The 18,616-nt window shown below is 44.2% G+C and overlaps 1 protein-coding gene across 5 annotated transcripts in view; it reads right to left on the bottom strand.

The window, feature by feature from the left end:
* LOC126235747 (leukocyte elastase inhibitor-like) overlaps nucleotides 1-18,616 on the bottom strand; it is a 196,262-nt gene that overhangs the window by 48,246 nt on the left and 129,400 nt on the right. Inside the window, exon 8 of one of the 5 annotated variants that reach the window (XM_049944536.1) lies at nucleotides 11,560-11,873. The exons of the other annotated variants lie outside the window; for them this stretch is intronic. Within the exon in view, the coding sequence (XP_049800493.1) occupies nucleotides 11,719-11,873 (155 nt within the window). The 3' untranslated portion in view covers nucleotides 11,560-11,718. Of the gene's footprint in view, nucleotides 1-11,559; nucleotides 11,874-18,616 lie in introns of those variants that run through there. 5 annotated transcript variants of the gene reach the window in all.

The raw sequence follows: 18,616 nt of genomic DNA, 5'->3' as shown, positions 1-18,616 counted from the left end.
ATATAACACAAAAAACTGACATCAGAAAAAAACTGAGGCCTGATATGGACTCAGTGCCCAAACAACCATGACGTAACAAGCAATACTGAACAAAATACATTTTCATTGGCCTGTGTTAGGTTTGAGAACATATTTGAACAATAAAATCAAGTTTGTAACAGACATCAGACTCCTGCGAAGGTCATTTGCTTCAGACTTCAATTCAATGAAACATATGGAAGCACATGAATGTCATGAAAGTTTTAATTTCCGACATTTTTCTGTCCATACGTAAACACAGCTGTAAAACTAAATACTGATTTCTGCATAATCAGTAGAGATGAAAAGGATATACTACACTATGCGGCGGCGCGGTTCTTTTCGTCCCTTTACGACGAACCTGCACCTACCTGTGAACATTGTCTCAGCAGACTCAGTGTCCCGCTTGGTCTATATCTCCACACACTCCATACCCTCGCTCAAGGTGGCTTCTGCCAGCTCCCCCTCCCAGATGATGTCCTCATGCCTTCCATCTACCCCTCCTACCAGAACTAATCCCTCCTTCTTCCCCCCCATCCTCAGGATTCCTTCTTTCCCTCCGTCTCCCCTTTCTTTCTTCCTCCTTTATCCCTGCCAAACACCTTCTTACTCCTTTTCACCCCCCCCCCCCCTGGGCTTCTGGCTCCTTTCCTTCTACCCTCCACTGCCCACCTCCTAACCCTCCCCTGGGTTCCCCCGACCGCCGCTCCCCCTTTTCTTCCTCCCCCCCCTCCTCCCCTCACCTGGTGGTAGGTCCCCTTCGGTGCAGCGATTTTTAACGTTTTCTTTATACTGTAGTGTTTCTTCAGTATCATGTGCAGTGCTACATTCCACCAGCACCACCAGTATCATTAAATTGTGTTCCCACTGTGGGGTATTCTTTGTTCTCATGTCGGGTCACAGTGTTCATTCTCCGCATGTGTGTGTGTGTGTGTGTCTCGTCTATGTTAATTTAAATCTATTTTTTTTGTTCTTGTGTAATCATCACTTTATACCATTCTATGTTATGTGTTCCTTTCTCATTTGACTATGCTTTTTTCTGTAACTCTCTTGGCTGAAGAGCAGCGTATTGTGCCACTGCCAGCCCTCTCCATTTTGGGGAGTGAAATAACAATAAAGAAAAAATGTACACAAGATGAACTCCATTGTACCTACTCCTCGAAATGTAAAACGAAACCTCTTTTTGTCATCCCTGAGATGACCCCATCCACCCCAACAACTCGCTCAGCCCTCCCCCTACTGCAGAGGACATCATTTGCTTCATCACCATTATCTTCCAAAACATCCACCTCTTCCAACACTCCCACACCGTTTCCCAAATCGCCCTCGCTGCATGTTCCATCTTACCACCTACTCCCACAACCAGACCCACTTCACCTTCATCCCCCTCACTGCCCTCGTCTAAATCTCCCCTCCTATGGCATGACTCCATTGCGGTACCCTGTACCATAATATCCGCTCTTTATCCACCCACAAACTCCTCTTTCTCCACACCCTCCATCAACACTGTGTGGATGCCTTCATCCTAAATGAAATATTCCTTTAACCCCATATCTCTGTCTCCATAGCTTCTTACACCCTTCACTGCATGGATAACCTGTACCCTCTGGTGCATGGTGGGGTTGCTATTGGTCAACTCAAGCACTTCCCTGTTCGACCCCAATCTCTCCTCAACAATCCTGCCGAGCATCTCACCCTCAGCCTCTTCTTCCCCACCCTTACAGTCACATGTGCCACTATTTATGTCTGCCCTCATACCCCCATCCCATAGGATTTCCTGGCCCACGTTGACTGCACCTTCTTCACCTATGTGATTGCCGCTGACATCAATATCCACAGCCATGCTCTTGCTGAACTCCAGTGGTGGCATCACCACCCTCCAGGGAGACCTGGTTCCCCTCCCCCAACACATCCAACCCAAATCCAACACTACTCCCGATGTGATCCTAGCCTCTCCCAACCTCTTCGGGCGCATCACTACAGATGTCATTGACCTCATTGGCAGTGACCATCTCCCATCCTCCTCACTCTCTCTGATCGTCGCCATCCTTGCACCACTCCTCACCCTGACATTCCTCCTAAACTTGTCCACGATTACTGCCGCACCAACTGGGATGCCTACCAGGACTCCATACACACCCAGGCCGAACGCCACGACATTACCCTCCAATCTCCCTCACCACTGCCTTCCTCTACCAGACCTTGCCTGACGCTGTAGCCACCCACATCCCTAACAAAGCCATCCACCCTCACTGCCCAGCCCTGCACCCACAGGCCATCCTTCTCCTTCGTGAATCTCATTGCCTCTACCGATCTTTCCTCCACACTCGTGACTGGGACACACTCACCTGCCACCAGCAATTACAACGACACAACTACAACGTGATTACTGCTAAGAAAAGCCATGCCCGGCGACAGACATGCACACAATTCAACGCCACACTCCCAATAAACTCTTCCAAGTATTGGTCTGCTTTCCACCACCTTACTGGGAACTGCCCTACACCACAGTACCCTCTCCTCCTTGATGACTGTCCCTTTCCTGACCACCTAAGTAAGGCCAAGTACTTTGCCTCCCACCTATCATGCCTTTTTATTCCAGATTATCCCCAATTTGATTATTCCCTTTTCCCCGACGTCATCGAATGTACAAATACCTCTGTTCCTCCCCTTGCTCCTAGCTTCCAGTAATTGGGCCACACACCACCATCTGAACTTACCACTCCCATCACTAAGACAGGACATCAGCCTCACACTCTGCACTAAACACAACACCGCTCCCAGCCATGACCGCATTACCTACCACCATCTAAAACACTGACCTCCCTCCTTCCTTGTAGTCCTTGCTACCTTCTACAACGTAATCCTTTCCACCTGCTTCTAGCTCGACCTGTGGAAAACCTCCCATATGCTGGTGTTCTCCAAACCTAACAAGCCTCCCTCTGATGTCTCTTCCTACCACCCTATATGTCTCACTTTCGTGTTCAGCAAGCTCTTGGAATCCATCCTTACCCAGTGCATCCATCACCACCTCCCCAGACACCACCTCCTCCCCAACACCCAATGTGGCTTTCGATCTTCCGTCTCTGCCAATGGCCAACTACTACGCCTCACTCATCCCCTTTCCCTCCTGCTTAACTCCCGTTGTTCGCCATTTTTGTCTCCCTCGAACTCTAAAAGGCCTACGACTGTGTATGGAATCCCGGTCTCCTGTTTAAACTCCAGACCTACAGCCTTCCTATCAACTGTGTCCGTCTGACTGCCCCCTTCCTCTCCCGCCGATTCCCACACTTTCTACGCCTCCACAGGTCCTCTCCCCTCTCCTCTACCTCCTGTAAATGGTAGATATACCCCAACCCCCCCCCCCCTCCAGTACACCTCCTGCAGTAGACGGATGACACCACCTTCCTTGCCCTTGCTCCTACCCTTCAACGGTCCCAACGCCTTCTCTATGATCACCTTGACCTTTCTGCCATGTGGTGTAACCAGTGGCTCTTGAAAATCAATCCTTTCAAGACCCAGGCAATCCTTGTAAGTCATACCACTCGCTCCTTCAGGCTCCTTGATTTTTCCCTTACAGTCTGCACCCGTCCTACCCTCCTCTCCCCCACCCTCAACTACCTTGGCCTCACCACTGACCGTCACCTCACCTGGATCCCTCGTATCTGTTCTATCCAATCCAAAGCCCATAAGCAACTCCGACTCCTTAAACTCCTCTCTGGCTGGTCATGGGGGTTAAATCCCTCTACCATTCTCCACACCTACACATCCTTAATCCCATCCTCTGTTATGCCAGTCCCACCTTGATATCCGCAACCACCCCTAATTCTATAAGTCCCTCCAGATCCTTGAGTACCATGCACTCCGCCTCGCCTTCCGTATATACCTCCTGTCCCCCATGCAGATCCTCTATGACCTGATTCCTTTCCCCCAATCTGCTCCTTTTACTAGAACATATCCGTGTCCTCTACATCTCCTGCCGCCTCGATCCCCCTCTTCCACCTACTGCGCCTTCACCATTTTATCCCCCCTAACATCTCCTTTCACGAGGTGGCTTCCACCAACTCCCCCTCCCAGATAATGCCCTCTCTCCCTCCATCATTCCCTCCCATCAACTCTGACTCTGCTTCTCACCTCCCCCTCCCTCCCGCTGTCCTTTTCGTGGGCTCCCTCTCCCCCCCTTCCAGCCTGCTTTTCCCTGCCTATCCTCTCTATGACTCTCTTCCTCTCTTCTCTCCCCCGAATCCTTTTGCTTTCCCCTCCACTACCTTCTCCACTCATTCTTGTGTCTGCTTTGCCTCCCCTTTTTCTATGTCCTCTTCCTCCATCGGCTCCCCCCTTTTCTTTTCCATTCCTCCCCTCCTTTTTCCCCCTCATCGGTCCAGGTCCTCCCCCTGGCCCCATCTGCCGCTTTGTCGCATATAGTGTTGCTTCCAGTGAATGTTCATGTTGTGCATCCCCCGTCAGTGTTACAAACAGCCACTATATATCGCTCATTGTGGTTTTTATCTTGTGTGAACAGACACCAGACTGTCGCTGGGCTTTTTAATTGTGCCTGTCTACTTACTGTGTGTCTTCATCTGCATCGACAATGCCGTGTTTTTATATTTTAAATTCCGCAACTTTCCGCCATTTTAGTTTTATTAACAAAGTCACCGTTTTAACACCTTTTTTATATTGTTTGTTAATTTACCATGGTTTCTTTAACTCTTCTCTCGGCTATAGGGCAGCGTATTAAGCTGCTGTCAGCCCTCCCCCGCCCCCCTGGTGGGAGGGGGGAAATCGAAAATTAATAAAGGAAAAAAAAAACGTACGGAAGATGAGCGTTTGGGTTGCGATAGCTGTTCAACGAGATTTTTTTAAAATTAATACCTTTACAACTATATTACACGCTATAAATGCATTCCATACACTCTTAAGTCTATACGAAGTCCATTAATTCCTAAATAATATGAGTACTATTTCACATTACGATTGCCTAGGCATCAGTTTTTTGTCAACCAATGATCGTAACTTTGCATCCTCAACCACAGTATTCTAGGACATTTTTGGATGTCCTTACGCATCTGCTTCAAGCTGATTTGATATACATTTCTGATATTATACCTTTTTGTTTTTTAATACAATATAAAAGAAAAAACTGTCATACATTTTTTTCAAATTGTTGCCACTCCACTAGAGTTACCTAAATGGTTATATTTATGTCATCTATTGTTTGTTCGACTAGTGTAATGACTACAGTTGGTCATACGCGCATAACATTTTTTTTTTTTTTTGTGATGGTTATAAACCGCTGGACAGTTATACGATCTAACATTAACTTAAAAAATTTAAAAAGGACCACCTTTTACTGTATAATAGTTATTTTCATTTCAAGTTGTTGCCACTAATCTGGGCTCATCTAAATGATTCTGTTATGTCACTTCTTACATGTAGTATGACTACATTTGGTTATACTTCTGAAAAATTGTATTTGGTGATGGCTGTAAACTTTTTCCCTCACATCTTATAACTTACGTATTACCTGTATCGGTTTTATATTTATATTGCACCACACCAGTTATTGATTGCAATTGCCTTCTGTTCTGATTATTGGCTGGAGATCGTCTCTGTAACGTTGTTCACGGTGTTACCTAACGACGGACATTTCATGCTGTTAGTATATGAGCTTTTCTTCGTTAAAAGTAACATAAATGTATTTTTGTCAAGTTGCTCACGAGGTTCTGACATATACTTAGTCCCCCCGTCGGAGGCTCGAGTCCTCCATCGGGCATGAATGTGTGTTGTGTCCTTAGTGTAAGTTGGATTAAGTAGTGTATAAGCCTAGGGACCGACGACTTCAGCAGTTTGGTCCTGTACGAACTTACCACCACCATCACCATATACCTCGTAGCAGTGCAGAGAAGTTTGTTAAGCACCTCTTTGAATTGCTCTCTATGGTAGATGCTAGCGCCACCCACTGTCACATTCAGTTTGGCATTGGTTCTATTCGAATAGATTTAGACACTGTCGTATATGCATACATGAGATGAGATTTGTATCGTATTCACTCTACGTGCTTTCTTGAGCTTTGTACTTAGTTTGATTTTAATGCAAGTATGATACTAACTGAAATTTCTGTAAACTGGTATACTTAGATTCATAGTTATGTACATATCTGCAATCGTTGATTTTCTTGTACACCCCACAGCTTCAGTCTGATGATGAGATTTTGAAACGCGAAACGCTTAATGAAGAATTGTGCTAATAAGACTTTTCTGTATTTCTGAATTGTGCCAGTTAATATTTTGCAAAGATATAAAATATACAACGGACTAACACTGAACGATGTGCTTTTCTAATTACGCGCAAAACAAAAAGCAAACACAAAATAAGAAGAGGTCGTCGGCTCCCGGTTTCTCTCTCGCAGATTCATTTGTGTTTCTTTCCCCGCCAACGCTACCAATACTACCGCTAATCCCATCATTTACTACGTCATTTATATATTGTACCTAACTTACCAAACTGTAGTTTTGGTACAACACAACTCTACACAGAAAACATCTTATCCGCTTCATAGACAGATCGACGCACGAAGTGCTCCTAGATTTATATGAATCTTGCAGCTCCCGAAGAATGAAGTTACAATGAAATCCAGACCTGAAGCTGCTTACAGGCGTTGATAAATATCAACAGGGACAGTTGAAAATGTGTGCCCCGACCGGGACTCGAACATGGGATCTCCTGCTAAGATGCTCTATCCGTTTTTTCCTGTTTTTCATTCCGGTCGGATGTCCCATGACACCCGTTCAGTTCAAGTTCAGTGTTGAGCTGTTGACTCAGTTTTTTTTTTTGTTTTTTTTTTTTTATTTATTTATTCCCCCCCATGAACCATGGACCTTGCCGTTGGTGGGGAGGCTTGCGTGCCTCATCGATACAGATAGCCGTACCGTAGGTACAACCACAACGGAGGGGTATCTGTTGAGAGGCCAGACAAACGTGTGGTTCCTGAAGAGGGGCAGCAGCCTTTTCAGTAGCTGCAAGGGCAACAGTCTGGATGATTGACTGATCTGGCCTTGTAACAATAACCAAAACGGCCTTGCTGTGCTGGTACTGCGAACGGCTGAAAGCAAGGGGAAACTACGGCCGTAATTTTTCCCGAGGGCATGCAGCTGTACTGTATGATTAAATGATGATGGCGTCCTCTTGGGTAAAATATTCCGGAGGTAAAATAGTCCCCCATTCGGATCTCCGGGCGGGGACTACTCAGGAGGATGTCGTTATCAGGAGAAAGAAAACTGGCGTTCTACGGATCGGAGCGTGGAATGTCAGGTCCCTTAATCGGGCAGGTAGGTTAGAAAATTTGAAAAGGGAAATGGATAGGTTAAAGTTAGATATAGTGGGAATTAGTGAAGTTCGGTGGCAGGAGGAACAAGACTTCTGGTCAGGTGACTACAGGGTTATAAACACAAAGTCAAATAGGGGTAATGCAGGAGTAGGTTTAATAATGAATAGGAAAATAGGAATGCGGGTAAGCTACTACAAACAGCATAGTGAACGCATTATTGTGGCCAAGATAGATACGAAGCCCACACCTACTACAGTAGTACAAGTTTATATGCCAACTAGCTCTGCAGATGACGAAGAAATTGAAGAAATGTATGATGAAATAAAAGAAATTATTCAGATTGTGAAGGGAGACGAAAATTTAATAGTTATGGGTGACTGGAATTCCAGTGTAGGAAAAGGGAGAGAAGGAAACGTAGTAGGTGAATATGGATTGGGGCTAAGAAATGAAAGAGGAAGCCGCCTGGTAGAATTTTGCACGGAGCACAATTTAATCATAACTAACACTTGGTTTAAGAATCATGATAGAAGGTTGTATACATGGAAGAACCCTGGAGATACTAAAAGGTATCAGATAGATTATATAATGGTAAGACAGAGATTTAGGAACCAGGTTTTAAATTGTAAGACATTTCCAGGGGCAGATGTGGACTCTGACCACAATCTATTGGTTATGACCTGTAGATTAAAACTGAAGAAACTGCAAAAAGGTGGGAATTTAAGGAGATGGGACCTGGATAAACTGAAAGAACCAGAGGTTGTACAGAGTTTCAGGGAGAGCATAAGGGAACAATTGACAGGAATGGGGGAAAGAAATACAGTAGAAGAAGAATGGGTAGCTTTGAGGGATGAAGTAGTGAAGGCAGCAGAGGATCAAGTAGGTAAAAAGACGAGGGCTAGTAGAAATCCTTGGGTAACAGAAGAAATATTGAATTTAATTGATGAAAGGAGAAAATATAAAAATGCAGTAAATGAAGCAGGCAAAAAGGAATACAAACGTCTCAAAAATGATATCGACAGGAAGTGCAAAATGGCTAAGCAGGGATGGCTAGAGGACAAATGTAAGGATGTAGAGGCTTACCTTACTAGGGGTAAGATAGATACTGCCTACAGGAAAATTAAAGAGACCTTTGGAGAGAAGAGAACCACTTGTATGAACATCAAGAGCTCAGATGGCAACCCAGTTCTAAGCAAAGAAGGGAAAGCAGAAAGGTGGAAGGAGTATATAGAGGGTCTATACAAGGGCGATGTACTTGAGGACAATATTATGGAAATGGAAGAGGATGTAGATGAAGATGAAATGGGAGATAAGATACTGCGTGAAGAGTTTGACAGAGCACTGAAAGACCTGAGTCGAAACAAGGCCCCCGGAGTAGACAACATTCCATTGGAACTACTGACGGCCTTGGGAGAGCCAGTCCTGACAAAACTCTACCATCTGGTGAGCAAGATGTATGAAACAGGCGAAATACCCTCAGACTTCAAGAAGAATATAGTAATTCCAATCCCAAAGAAAGCAGGTGTTGACAGATGTGAGAATTACCGAACAATCAGTTTAATAAGCCACAGCTGCAAAATACTAACACGAATTCTTTACAGACGAATGGAAAAACTAGTAGAAGCCGACCTCGGGGAAGATCAGTTTGGATTCCGTAGAAATACTGGGACACGTGAGGCAATACTTACCTTACGACTTATCTTAGAAGAAAGATTAAGAAAAGGCAAACCTACGTTTCTAGCATTTGTAGACTTAGAGAAAGCTTTTGACAATGTTGACTGGAATACTCTCTTTCAAATTCTAAAGGTGGCAGGGGTAAAATACAGGGAGCGAAAGTCTATTTACAATTTGTACAGAAACCAGATGGCAGTTATAAGAGTCGAGGGACATGAAAGGGAAGCAGTGGTTGGGAAGGGAGTAAGACAGGGTTGTAGCCTCTCCCCGATGTTATTCAATCTGTATATTGAGCAAGCAGTAAAGGAAACAAAAGAAAAATTCGGAGTAGGTATTAAAATCCATGGAGAAGAAATAAAAACTTTGAGGTTCGCCGATGACATTGTAATTCTGTCAGAGACAGCAAAGGACTTGGATGAGCAGTTGAATGGAATGGATGGTGTCTTGAAGGGAGGATATAAGATGAACATCAACAAAAGCAAAACGAGGATAATGGAATGTAGTCGAATTAATTCGGGTGATGTTGAGGGTATTAGATTAGGAAATGAGACACTTAAAGTAGTAAAGGAGTTTTGCTATTTGGGGAGCAAAATAACTGATGATGGTCGAAGTAGAGAGGATATAAAATGTAGACTGGCAATGGCAAGGAAAGCGTTTCTGAAGAAGAGAAATTTGTTAACATCGAGTATAGATTTAAGTGTCAGGAAGTCTTTTCTGAAAGTATTTGTGTGGAGTGTAGCCATGTATGGAAGTGAAACATGGACGATAAATAGTTTGGACAAGAAGAGAATAGAAGCTTTCGAAATGTGGTGCTACAGAAGAATGCTGAAGATTAGATGGGTGGATCACATAACTAATGAGGAGGTACTGAACAGGATTGGGGAGAAGAGGAGTTTGTGGCACAACTTGACCAGAAGAAGGGATCGGTTGGTAGGACATGTTCTGAGGCATCAAGGGATCACCAATTTAGTATTGGAGGGCAGCGTGGAGGGTAAAAATCGTAGGGGGAGACCAAGAGATGCATACACTAAGCAGATTCAGAAGGATGTAGGTTGCAGTAGGTACTGGGAGATGAAGAAGCTTGCACAGGATAGAGTAGCATGGAGAGCTGCATCAAACCAGTCTCAGGACTGAAGACCACAACAACAACAACATTTATTTATTTATTTTTTTTAATTACAGAAGACAGCTAACCCTCTGACCGAACACGCTGAGCTACCGTGCCGGCACCCGTTGAGCCACCGAGGACACAGAGCAGAGCGCTCCTGCAGGGACTAATCTCTAGCACTCTCTCCATAAGACCCATATTCCCAACTTATTGTCGACACACTACATTTGTAGTGCCCCTGGCCACTATACTCATTACTCGCGGCAGTCAATCTACCGATTCCCGTAAGAGTTCGGGCATCGTGGGTGCTCCCGCACTGAAGAAGATCATTGGCCAGTAAGCCTTATCCATGTGAAGATGGTATCTGTTTTTTTCGATCATGAAGGTACCATCTTCATAGAGAAAGGCTTACCGGCCAATGACCTTCTTCAGTGCGGGTGCACCCACATTGCCCGAACTCTTACGGGAATCGGTATATTGACTGCCCCGAGTAATGACTATAGTCTACATCTACATCTACATCCATACTCCGAAAGCCACCTGACGGTGTGTGGCGGAGGCCGTGCGGTTAAAGGCGCTGCAGTCTGGAACCGCAAGACCGCTACGGTCGCAGGTTCGAATCCTGCCTCGGGCATGGATGTTTGTGATGTCCTTAGGTTAGTTAGGTTTAACTAGTTCTAAGTTCTAGGGGACTAATGACCTCAGCAGTTGAGTCCCATTGTTCGTGGAAAGAAGGATTGTCGGTATGAATCTGTGTGAGCTCTAATCTCTCTGATTTTATCCTCATGGTCTCTTCGCGTGATATACGTAGGAGGGAGCAATATACTGCTTGACTCCTCGGTGAAGGTATGTTCTCGAAACTTCAACAAAAGCCCGTACCGAGCTGCTGAGCGTCTCTCCTGCAAAATCTTCCACTGGAGTTTATCTATCATCTACGTAACGCTTTCACGATTACTAAATGATCCTGTAAAGAAGCGCTCTGCTCTCCGCTGGATCCGTGGGCAGGGGCACTACAAATGTAGTGTGTGGACAGTAAGTTGGGAATATGGGTCTTATGGGGAGTATGGCAGCGGTAAGTCCCTGCAATCGCACTGTTCTCCCTGTCCTCGCTGGCTCAAACGGATAGCGCGATTGCTATCTAAGCAAGAGATCCCGGGTTTTAGTTCACTGGAGGCACACATTTTCAACTGCCCCCGTTGATATTTATCAACGCCTGTAGGCAGCTACGGCCCTGAATTTCATTGTAATTTCATGCTCCTAGAGTAGTTTATCGGATGGCTATCGTGGCACGAATACCATATGGCCGCAAAGCTACGTTAAACGTCAGATCATGTGACTGTGGACTCCACCATGAGTGGGACAAGTGTTACAAGGACAGCAAGTGTACCATGATTTTGCACTAAAGTAACTTCAATGCAAAAAAATTACACAAAAGTACTCGTAATTTATATTTATTTTGAGGATAGGCCTGTCTTTCAAAACAGATTCATACGGTAAAGAGCGAGCGTTTTGTAAGGCAGTTTTCTTCAAGTGGGTGTGGCACGGTGCATATCTCCCGCGTGCTACTCGCTTTACGCTAGGCAATGTGTTCACATCAGGATGTGGACGGGGGCTCCGAGTAACGTCCCGCGAACAGCACAGTTTTCGTCTGCTGGTCCAGTATGAGGAACAGGAAGGGGTGATCCGCTTTGAAGATGATGCGTCGTGGCGGCGCAAATACGGCGGAGGTTGGGTAGCCAACAATCACCGCTGCAAAAGAATGCATCACGTGATGTTTTCGTGCATCACACCATAATCTGCAGCATATCAGAAGACTGAAATTTAATGTGTTCTTAGCTGACATTTTTATGTTTTTCTTGTTTTAACTCTACAACATACATTTTGCTCACAATGCTGTAAATTTTATTTTATTTTTAGTTATAGTTATTTTATTAAGACAGCAAACTGGGTACAAGAATATGCCCCGCCATTTATGAGATTACAGCCGCCGGGCGTTGCAAAAGCACTGGAGTGTGAACATTTGACCAGGTCGGAGTCATTTTATGCCTAGGACTAACAACATGTTGCGTGAACGACTTTCACATGTAACACCTACAACGCCTCTCGGTGTTAATAAACCAAAACAGCTCCCAAATTAGCTCCCATGCCCTCGAAATATAAATTCAGAAAATGTCCCAAGCCCCTCCACAAGTAGTAATTTACGAAATAGAAATAAGAGACGAATAGAGGGAAATCTATAGTAGAAAAATAATAGAAAAGAAAAGTATTTTCATCATAAATTTTGGAAGCATGGGAGGGGAGAAAAACGATAGAAACGGTTAAATTATTAGTTATTCTTATCTATGAGAAAATCAATATTATACTCACAGAACGTAGGTCTTGAACACCAAAGATAGCGTTTACTAAAGTATAAATAGACATACAATGCAATTATGATACTCTAGTCTCTATCCTCTAGTCTGTTCGAAGTCAATTAGGACGTACAGCTTTAGGAAGCAACAATAGGAGCTTTAGTAAACCAGGGCGCAAGAATAAATCGCGACGAGATTGTTTTTTGGGAAGCATTAATTTCAGATCAGAATTAGAACTTTTGTCATATTAGAGGAACGGGGAGGTGATCAATAATCTCTCTGACTTTAACGTCACATCGTGTGAAGATTTAAATATTTTACCGAATTAACGATTTTTGGACAGATTCGGACTTTGTATTCTGATAGTGGAAAAGCTTTGCTTCACGCGACTAGTAATCATAGGCCGTGACAGTTGTTCATGGATATTGTTGTGGCGTAACAAGCTAGCTACGCCACACTGAAGTAGCCGAAAGGGCACGCGTCAACTCACGCCGTCTTGCGTGAGGTCTGAAACAGGATACTTATGAATGCTATAAGGAAAAGAACGGAGCTTAGGTTTACTTATCTTTAATTTCCTTGTGGTACATATCTCTTGACAATACAAGTGCGACTCTCTCCAGATATGGTTAATGGCGCCTTGCTAGGTCGTAGCCATGGACTTAGCTGAAGGCTATTGTAACTGTCTCTCGGCAAATGAGAGAAAGGCTTCGTACGTGTAGTCGCTAGCAATGTCGTCCGTACAACTGGGGCGAGTGCTAGTACGTCTCTCGAGACCTGCCTTGTGGTGGCGCTCGGTCTGCGATCCTGACAGTGGCGACACGCGGGTCCGACATGTACTAATGGACCGCGGCCGATTTAAGCTACCACCTAGCAAGTGTGGTGTCTGGCGGTGACACCACAGATATTAAACGGGAACAATATTTTATCTAAAGTGACAGAACATTGTTTAGTATCTCTGATATTTACGGGATTCCTGATTAGATACTTATTCAAAGAGCCCCTTTGAATGCGACAGTGTGAAAGAATTGATTTATTAATATTTATTGTTAAATAAAATAACGTGTTAATTTGAAACTGACTATTCGTCTTGAACTTTACTTCGATTTAGGTTCATAAATAATTAGGTTACGTGATTTTCACTAAGAATAAACTGCAGACTAGTAACTGAAACAAGTGAACGAGAATCTATTGAAAACACTAGTATTAATTTACTTATGGTTTTTTTCCTTCAGAACTGGGAAGACAATACGTGTAGTGACTCACTGGGGTTAATTTACGAACTAGCCGGGATAAAACAAAACCCCTCAATACCAGTCAATGTATAGATAAATTAACATTCCTACTTTCATGCAAGATACGGAAGTCGGGATAGAAAAAAGGGTCACTACACACAGCACACAATATTCTAGCGCGCAAAAGTTAAGGACATTCCGCGGAATATTCCGTCGTTCCGATAGCTCTTCTACTTGCGCTGTCCGATGTGGCCGCCTGATGTCATCCATAAAGCTCAAGTCAGAGCAGAATGTACTTCTAAAAAGATGCACGTGGGCAAGGTGTACAGCGCCACAATGACGTTGAACGGTGGATGTAAAGTGTACAAAGACTTGGAAGTCAACCAGTCTATGCAACATTATGCCTTCTTACACCGCAACACTTGGGCCATCAAAACGACCATGTTCTCCAACAATGGACGTTCCCTCATATGGCGAGACGCACCGTGGAACATTGTCGACCAGGATCGTTTCGGTGCTCCAGGTGCTACGGTGTGGGGAGGCAAAATTTTGCATGGGCGTACTGACCTCCAAAACTTTGATCACGGACAAGGTACACTCACGTGTCGATGTTATTGTGACACCACGCTCTTTCTCCACGTCCGCATTTTAAGAGGTTCATCCGTCTGTGACTTCATTTTCATTGATGCGTGGCCGAATCAAACAGCGCAGGTGAATGGATTGGTCTTCCTGTTCACCAGACTTAAATCCCATCGAGCTTGAATGGGATGCACTGGAGGGACGTATTACAAATACGCACACATCCCACGCATGCATTAATGTCCGTCCAGCCGTTGTCGGTCATGTTGGAGGAGGACTGCCCTACCAAAGGAACTCCTCTCCAACCTGGTGGCCACGGGAGCACAAAAATGGCTCTGAGCGCTATGGGAGGTCTCAGGTCATCAGTCCCTTAGAACTTAGAACTACTTAAACCTAACTAACCTAAGGACATCACACACATCCATGCCTGAGGCAGGATTCGAACCTGCGACCGTAGCAGTCTCGCGGTTCCGGACTGTAGCGCCCAGAACCGCTCGGCCACCCCGGCCGGCATGGGAGCACACTGTACAGCGTCCACTGCCGTCTGCTGTGATCACAGACCCTATTATGAAACGTGTCACGCCTTTTGTAATGTAGAGGGGAACATCACGAATATTGGGGACTCCAGTGTAATTATTGCCTTTGAATAAAATTGTCATTTTTGTTCGTTTTGGGGCGCCTTTCTTACAGTTACCATCTGTTCCCATACTGTAGCCGTTCTTCCTAATCAGGGCCAAGTTTCATTGAGGTATGTCACGTGACTGTGGCCCATGATGCCAAATTTGTTTTCGTCCTTACGTTTTGCACACCAGTGTACAAGGGCTCCACTGCTACACATCGAACCCAGTGCTATGAATCATTTCTTCATGAGATGGAGTCTGCTTTAATACATGTCTGTGAAATATCACTTCATCAGGAAAATAGCATTGAAAGGTGGAATTTCCTTTAGTCCTCAAATTCACAAAGTCATGAGGGACCACGAATTCGATAGTACAAAGAATGTTACAGAAAAAGATGCACTGACTGCCTCTAAATCTGTTACTAGTGAGTAATAAACATACAATTTTCAAATCACATATTGACTACTTCCATGAATGCTCTGGGACGTTACGGTGAAGAGCAAGGTGAACACTTCCATCAGGACATTACCGGGATGGAGAAGATGTATTAGGTGAGAGTATGATGCTGGAGAGAGGCAAAGCTGAAGGTTCTTTGAGAGAAACATAAAAGAGAAAGATTTAAAATTAAATGTGAAGGATTACTTATAACGTTGCTAAAACAACAGTGTCTAGCATTTCTAGTGTATATCTAAACCATTAATTATGAAAATAAAGACCTTGATTTAAATTCTATTTAAATATCTGTACTTCTATTACTTAAGTATTATTGTGTTATGAAAAATCTTGATGTGATAGAGCAAAGCGAAAACAATTTTGAGAATCACTGTCATAAATTGATTCTAGAACAGTTATTTTTGATAACGTACCGCGAATGAATGCTCACTGTCATTATTCATTAAAAAACGAAGGACTGCTTTAATCTCCCTCTTTATAGATTTGGCACCAATGTAGGTGCAGTGAATCAGCAATTTTTGTCATAACGTGCGGCACATAATGCATCGCTGGTAACGGTCTATGGGAAAGTTTCAAGTACCGCAAAATTTTGAGAAATCCGAAGCAGGGCAATGTCTAACGTTGTATATTTGCATGTGAAGCGAGGAGTTACACGGAGCTGCGCAATTTTCTTAATGAATGAGGTTATTTATTTATGTACTGTTTAATGAAGGTCCTGTAACATATCAAAAATATGTTTTTCCGGTGTACGTCAGATCCCTCAGTTTCATCGTCTGTTATACACTACTGGCCATTAAAATTGCTACACCACGAAGATGACGTGCTACAGACGTGAAATTTAACCGACAGGAAGAAGATGCTGTGATATGCAAATGATTAGCTTTTCAGAGGATTCACACAAGGTTGGCGCCGTTGACGACACCTGCAACGTGCTGACATGAGGAAAGTTTCCAACCGATTTCTCATACACAAACAGCAGTTGACCGGCGTTGCCTGCTGAAATGTTGTTGTGATGCCTCGTGTAAGAAGGAGAAATGCGTACGACCACGTTTCCGACTTTGATAAAGGTCGGATTGTAGCCCATCGCGATTGCGGTTTATCATATCGCGACATTGCTGCTCGCGTTGGTCGAGATACAGTGACTGTTAGAAGAATATGGAATCCATGGGTTCAGGGGGATAATACGGAACGCCGTGCTGGATCCCAACAACCTCGTATCACTAGCAGTCGAGATGACAGGCATCTTATCCGCATGGCTATAACGGATCATGCAGCCACGTCTCGATCACTGAATCAACAGCTGGGGACGTTTGCAAGACAAAAACCATCTGCACGAACAGTTCGACGACGTTTGCAGCAGCATGGACTATCAGCTCGGAGACCATGGCTGCGGTTACCCTTGACACTGCATGACAGCCAGGAGCACCTGCGATGGTGTACTCAACGACGAACCTGGGTGCACGAATGGCAAAACGTCATTATTTCGGATGAATCAAGGTTCTGTTTACAGCATCATGATGGTCGCATCCGTGTTTGGCGACATTGCGGTGAACGCACATTGGAAGCGTGTATTCGTCATCGCCATACTGGCATAGCACCCGGCGTGATGGTATGGGGTGCCATTGGTTACACGTCTCGGTCACCTCTTGTTCGCATTGACGGCACTTTGAATAGTGGATGTTACAATTGAGATGTGTTACGACCAGTGGCTCTGCCCTTTATTCGATCCCTGCAAAAACCTACATTTCAGAAGGATAATGCACGACCACATGTTGCAGGTCCTGTACGGGCCTTTCTGGATACAGAAAATGTTCGACTGCTGCCCTGGCCAGCACATTCTCCAGATCTCTCACCAACTGAAAACGTCTTGTCAATGGTGGCCGAGCAACTGGCTCGTCACAATACGCCAGTCACTACTCTTGATGAACTGTGGTATCGTGTTGAAGCTGCATGGGCAGCTGTACCTGTACACGCCATCCAAGCTCTGTTTGACTCAATGCCCAGGGGTATCTAGGCCGTTATTACGGCCAAGGGTGGTTGTTGTAGGTACTGATTTCTCAGGATCTATGCACCCAAATTGCGTGAAAATGTAATCACATGTCAGTTCTAGTATAATATATTTGTCCAATGAATACCCGTTTATCATCTGCATTTCTTCTTGGTGTAGCAATTTGAATGGCCAGTAGTGTATTTCTGTGTTTGTACCGAGCTAAAACTTCCTGTCTGTAATGTGCGATTACCCCCTTTTTCATTGATACAAGCTTTCGCTGCCCTGTCGTCCTCAGATGTGTGTAATATTATTGTAATCATTATCACGTTGTGTCCGAAGAGGTGATAAACGATCAGCCACAAAGTCTGCTAAACGTAATAAAATAAAATATAATATAAAAAGTACCTGAGTACCTCGCCTTGCCCGCGTATGTATTTATTCCAGTCTTCTATTAGTCCATCTCTTCCTCCCTCCACTCTCTGTGTCCACACCTCCTCTTTCCGTTCTCTGCCCACCTCCTCCCCTCCCTCTGTCTCTCCCCTATTTTCTATCTCTGTCCATCTCATCCTCCCCCCTTCCCTCTCAACGTTACCATCCATACTTCAACAAGAGGGTTGTGGTTCTTACCCCCACAGTATTTTTTTCAGATTGTAACTATTAATTGTAACAAATTCGGTTGAAACCGTTGCAGGGGTATAGGATGAGCTATTTACCCGTCTCTTTGTCCGCGTACGTAATTTCCAAATATATTTCACACATATTCAACATATTTTGCACGTATTTGTACGCGCATTTCGCCTGATCTCTAGCGAATATCGTCCAACAGTTTCATTTCCACGCAGCAAAGTTTTTATGACGTTTTATCTCCTGAATTATGTGTCTTACAGTTATATAATTTTGCACATACGTCCAGTAGTATAGGGGGCTAGTGTCTGTGAAATGAGTTGTGAATAGAATTACTATTAAAGAAGTAACTGATAAAAACAGCATGCATGATGCGACAATCTTTCAAGCATCTCAGTGTTTATACGGTATATCTCGTGAAGTATGTGTCGTACAATGACATATTTTTCTAGGTACATTCATTGGTATATGTGGATAGTGTCTGAGAGATGTGTTGTGAATGGAACTAGTAGAAAAGAAGCAGTTAATTAAATCGTCATACATGAGGCGACAATTTTTCTCACTTCTCAGTGTTATTACCTCATATCCCCTGAATTACGAGTACGTATCGTACGCCGGTATATTTTCTAGGTACATCAATGAC

Source organism: Schistocerca nitens, chromosome 2 (assembly GCF_023898315.1).
Source record: "Schistocerca nitens isolate TAMUIC-IGC-003100 chromosome 2, iqSchNite1.1, whole genome shotgun sequence".
In the NCBI taxonomy this organism is placed as follows: domain Eukaryota; kingdom Metazoa; phylum Arthropoda; class Insecta; order Orthoptera; family Acrididae; genus Schistocerca; species Schistocerca nitens.
Note: the sequence above shows the minus strand (reverse complement) of the source record. Positions and strands in the feature narration are given on the sequence as shown.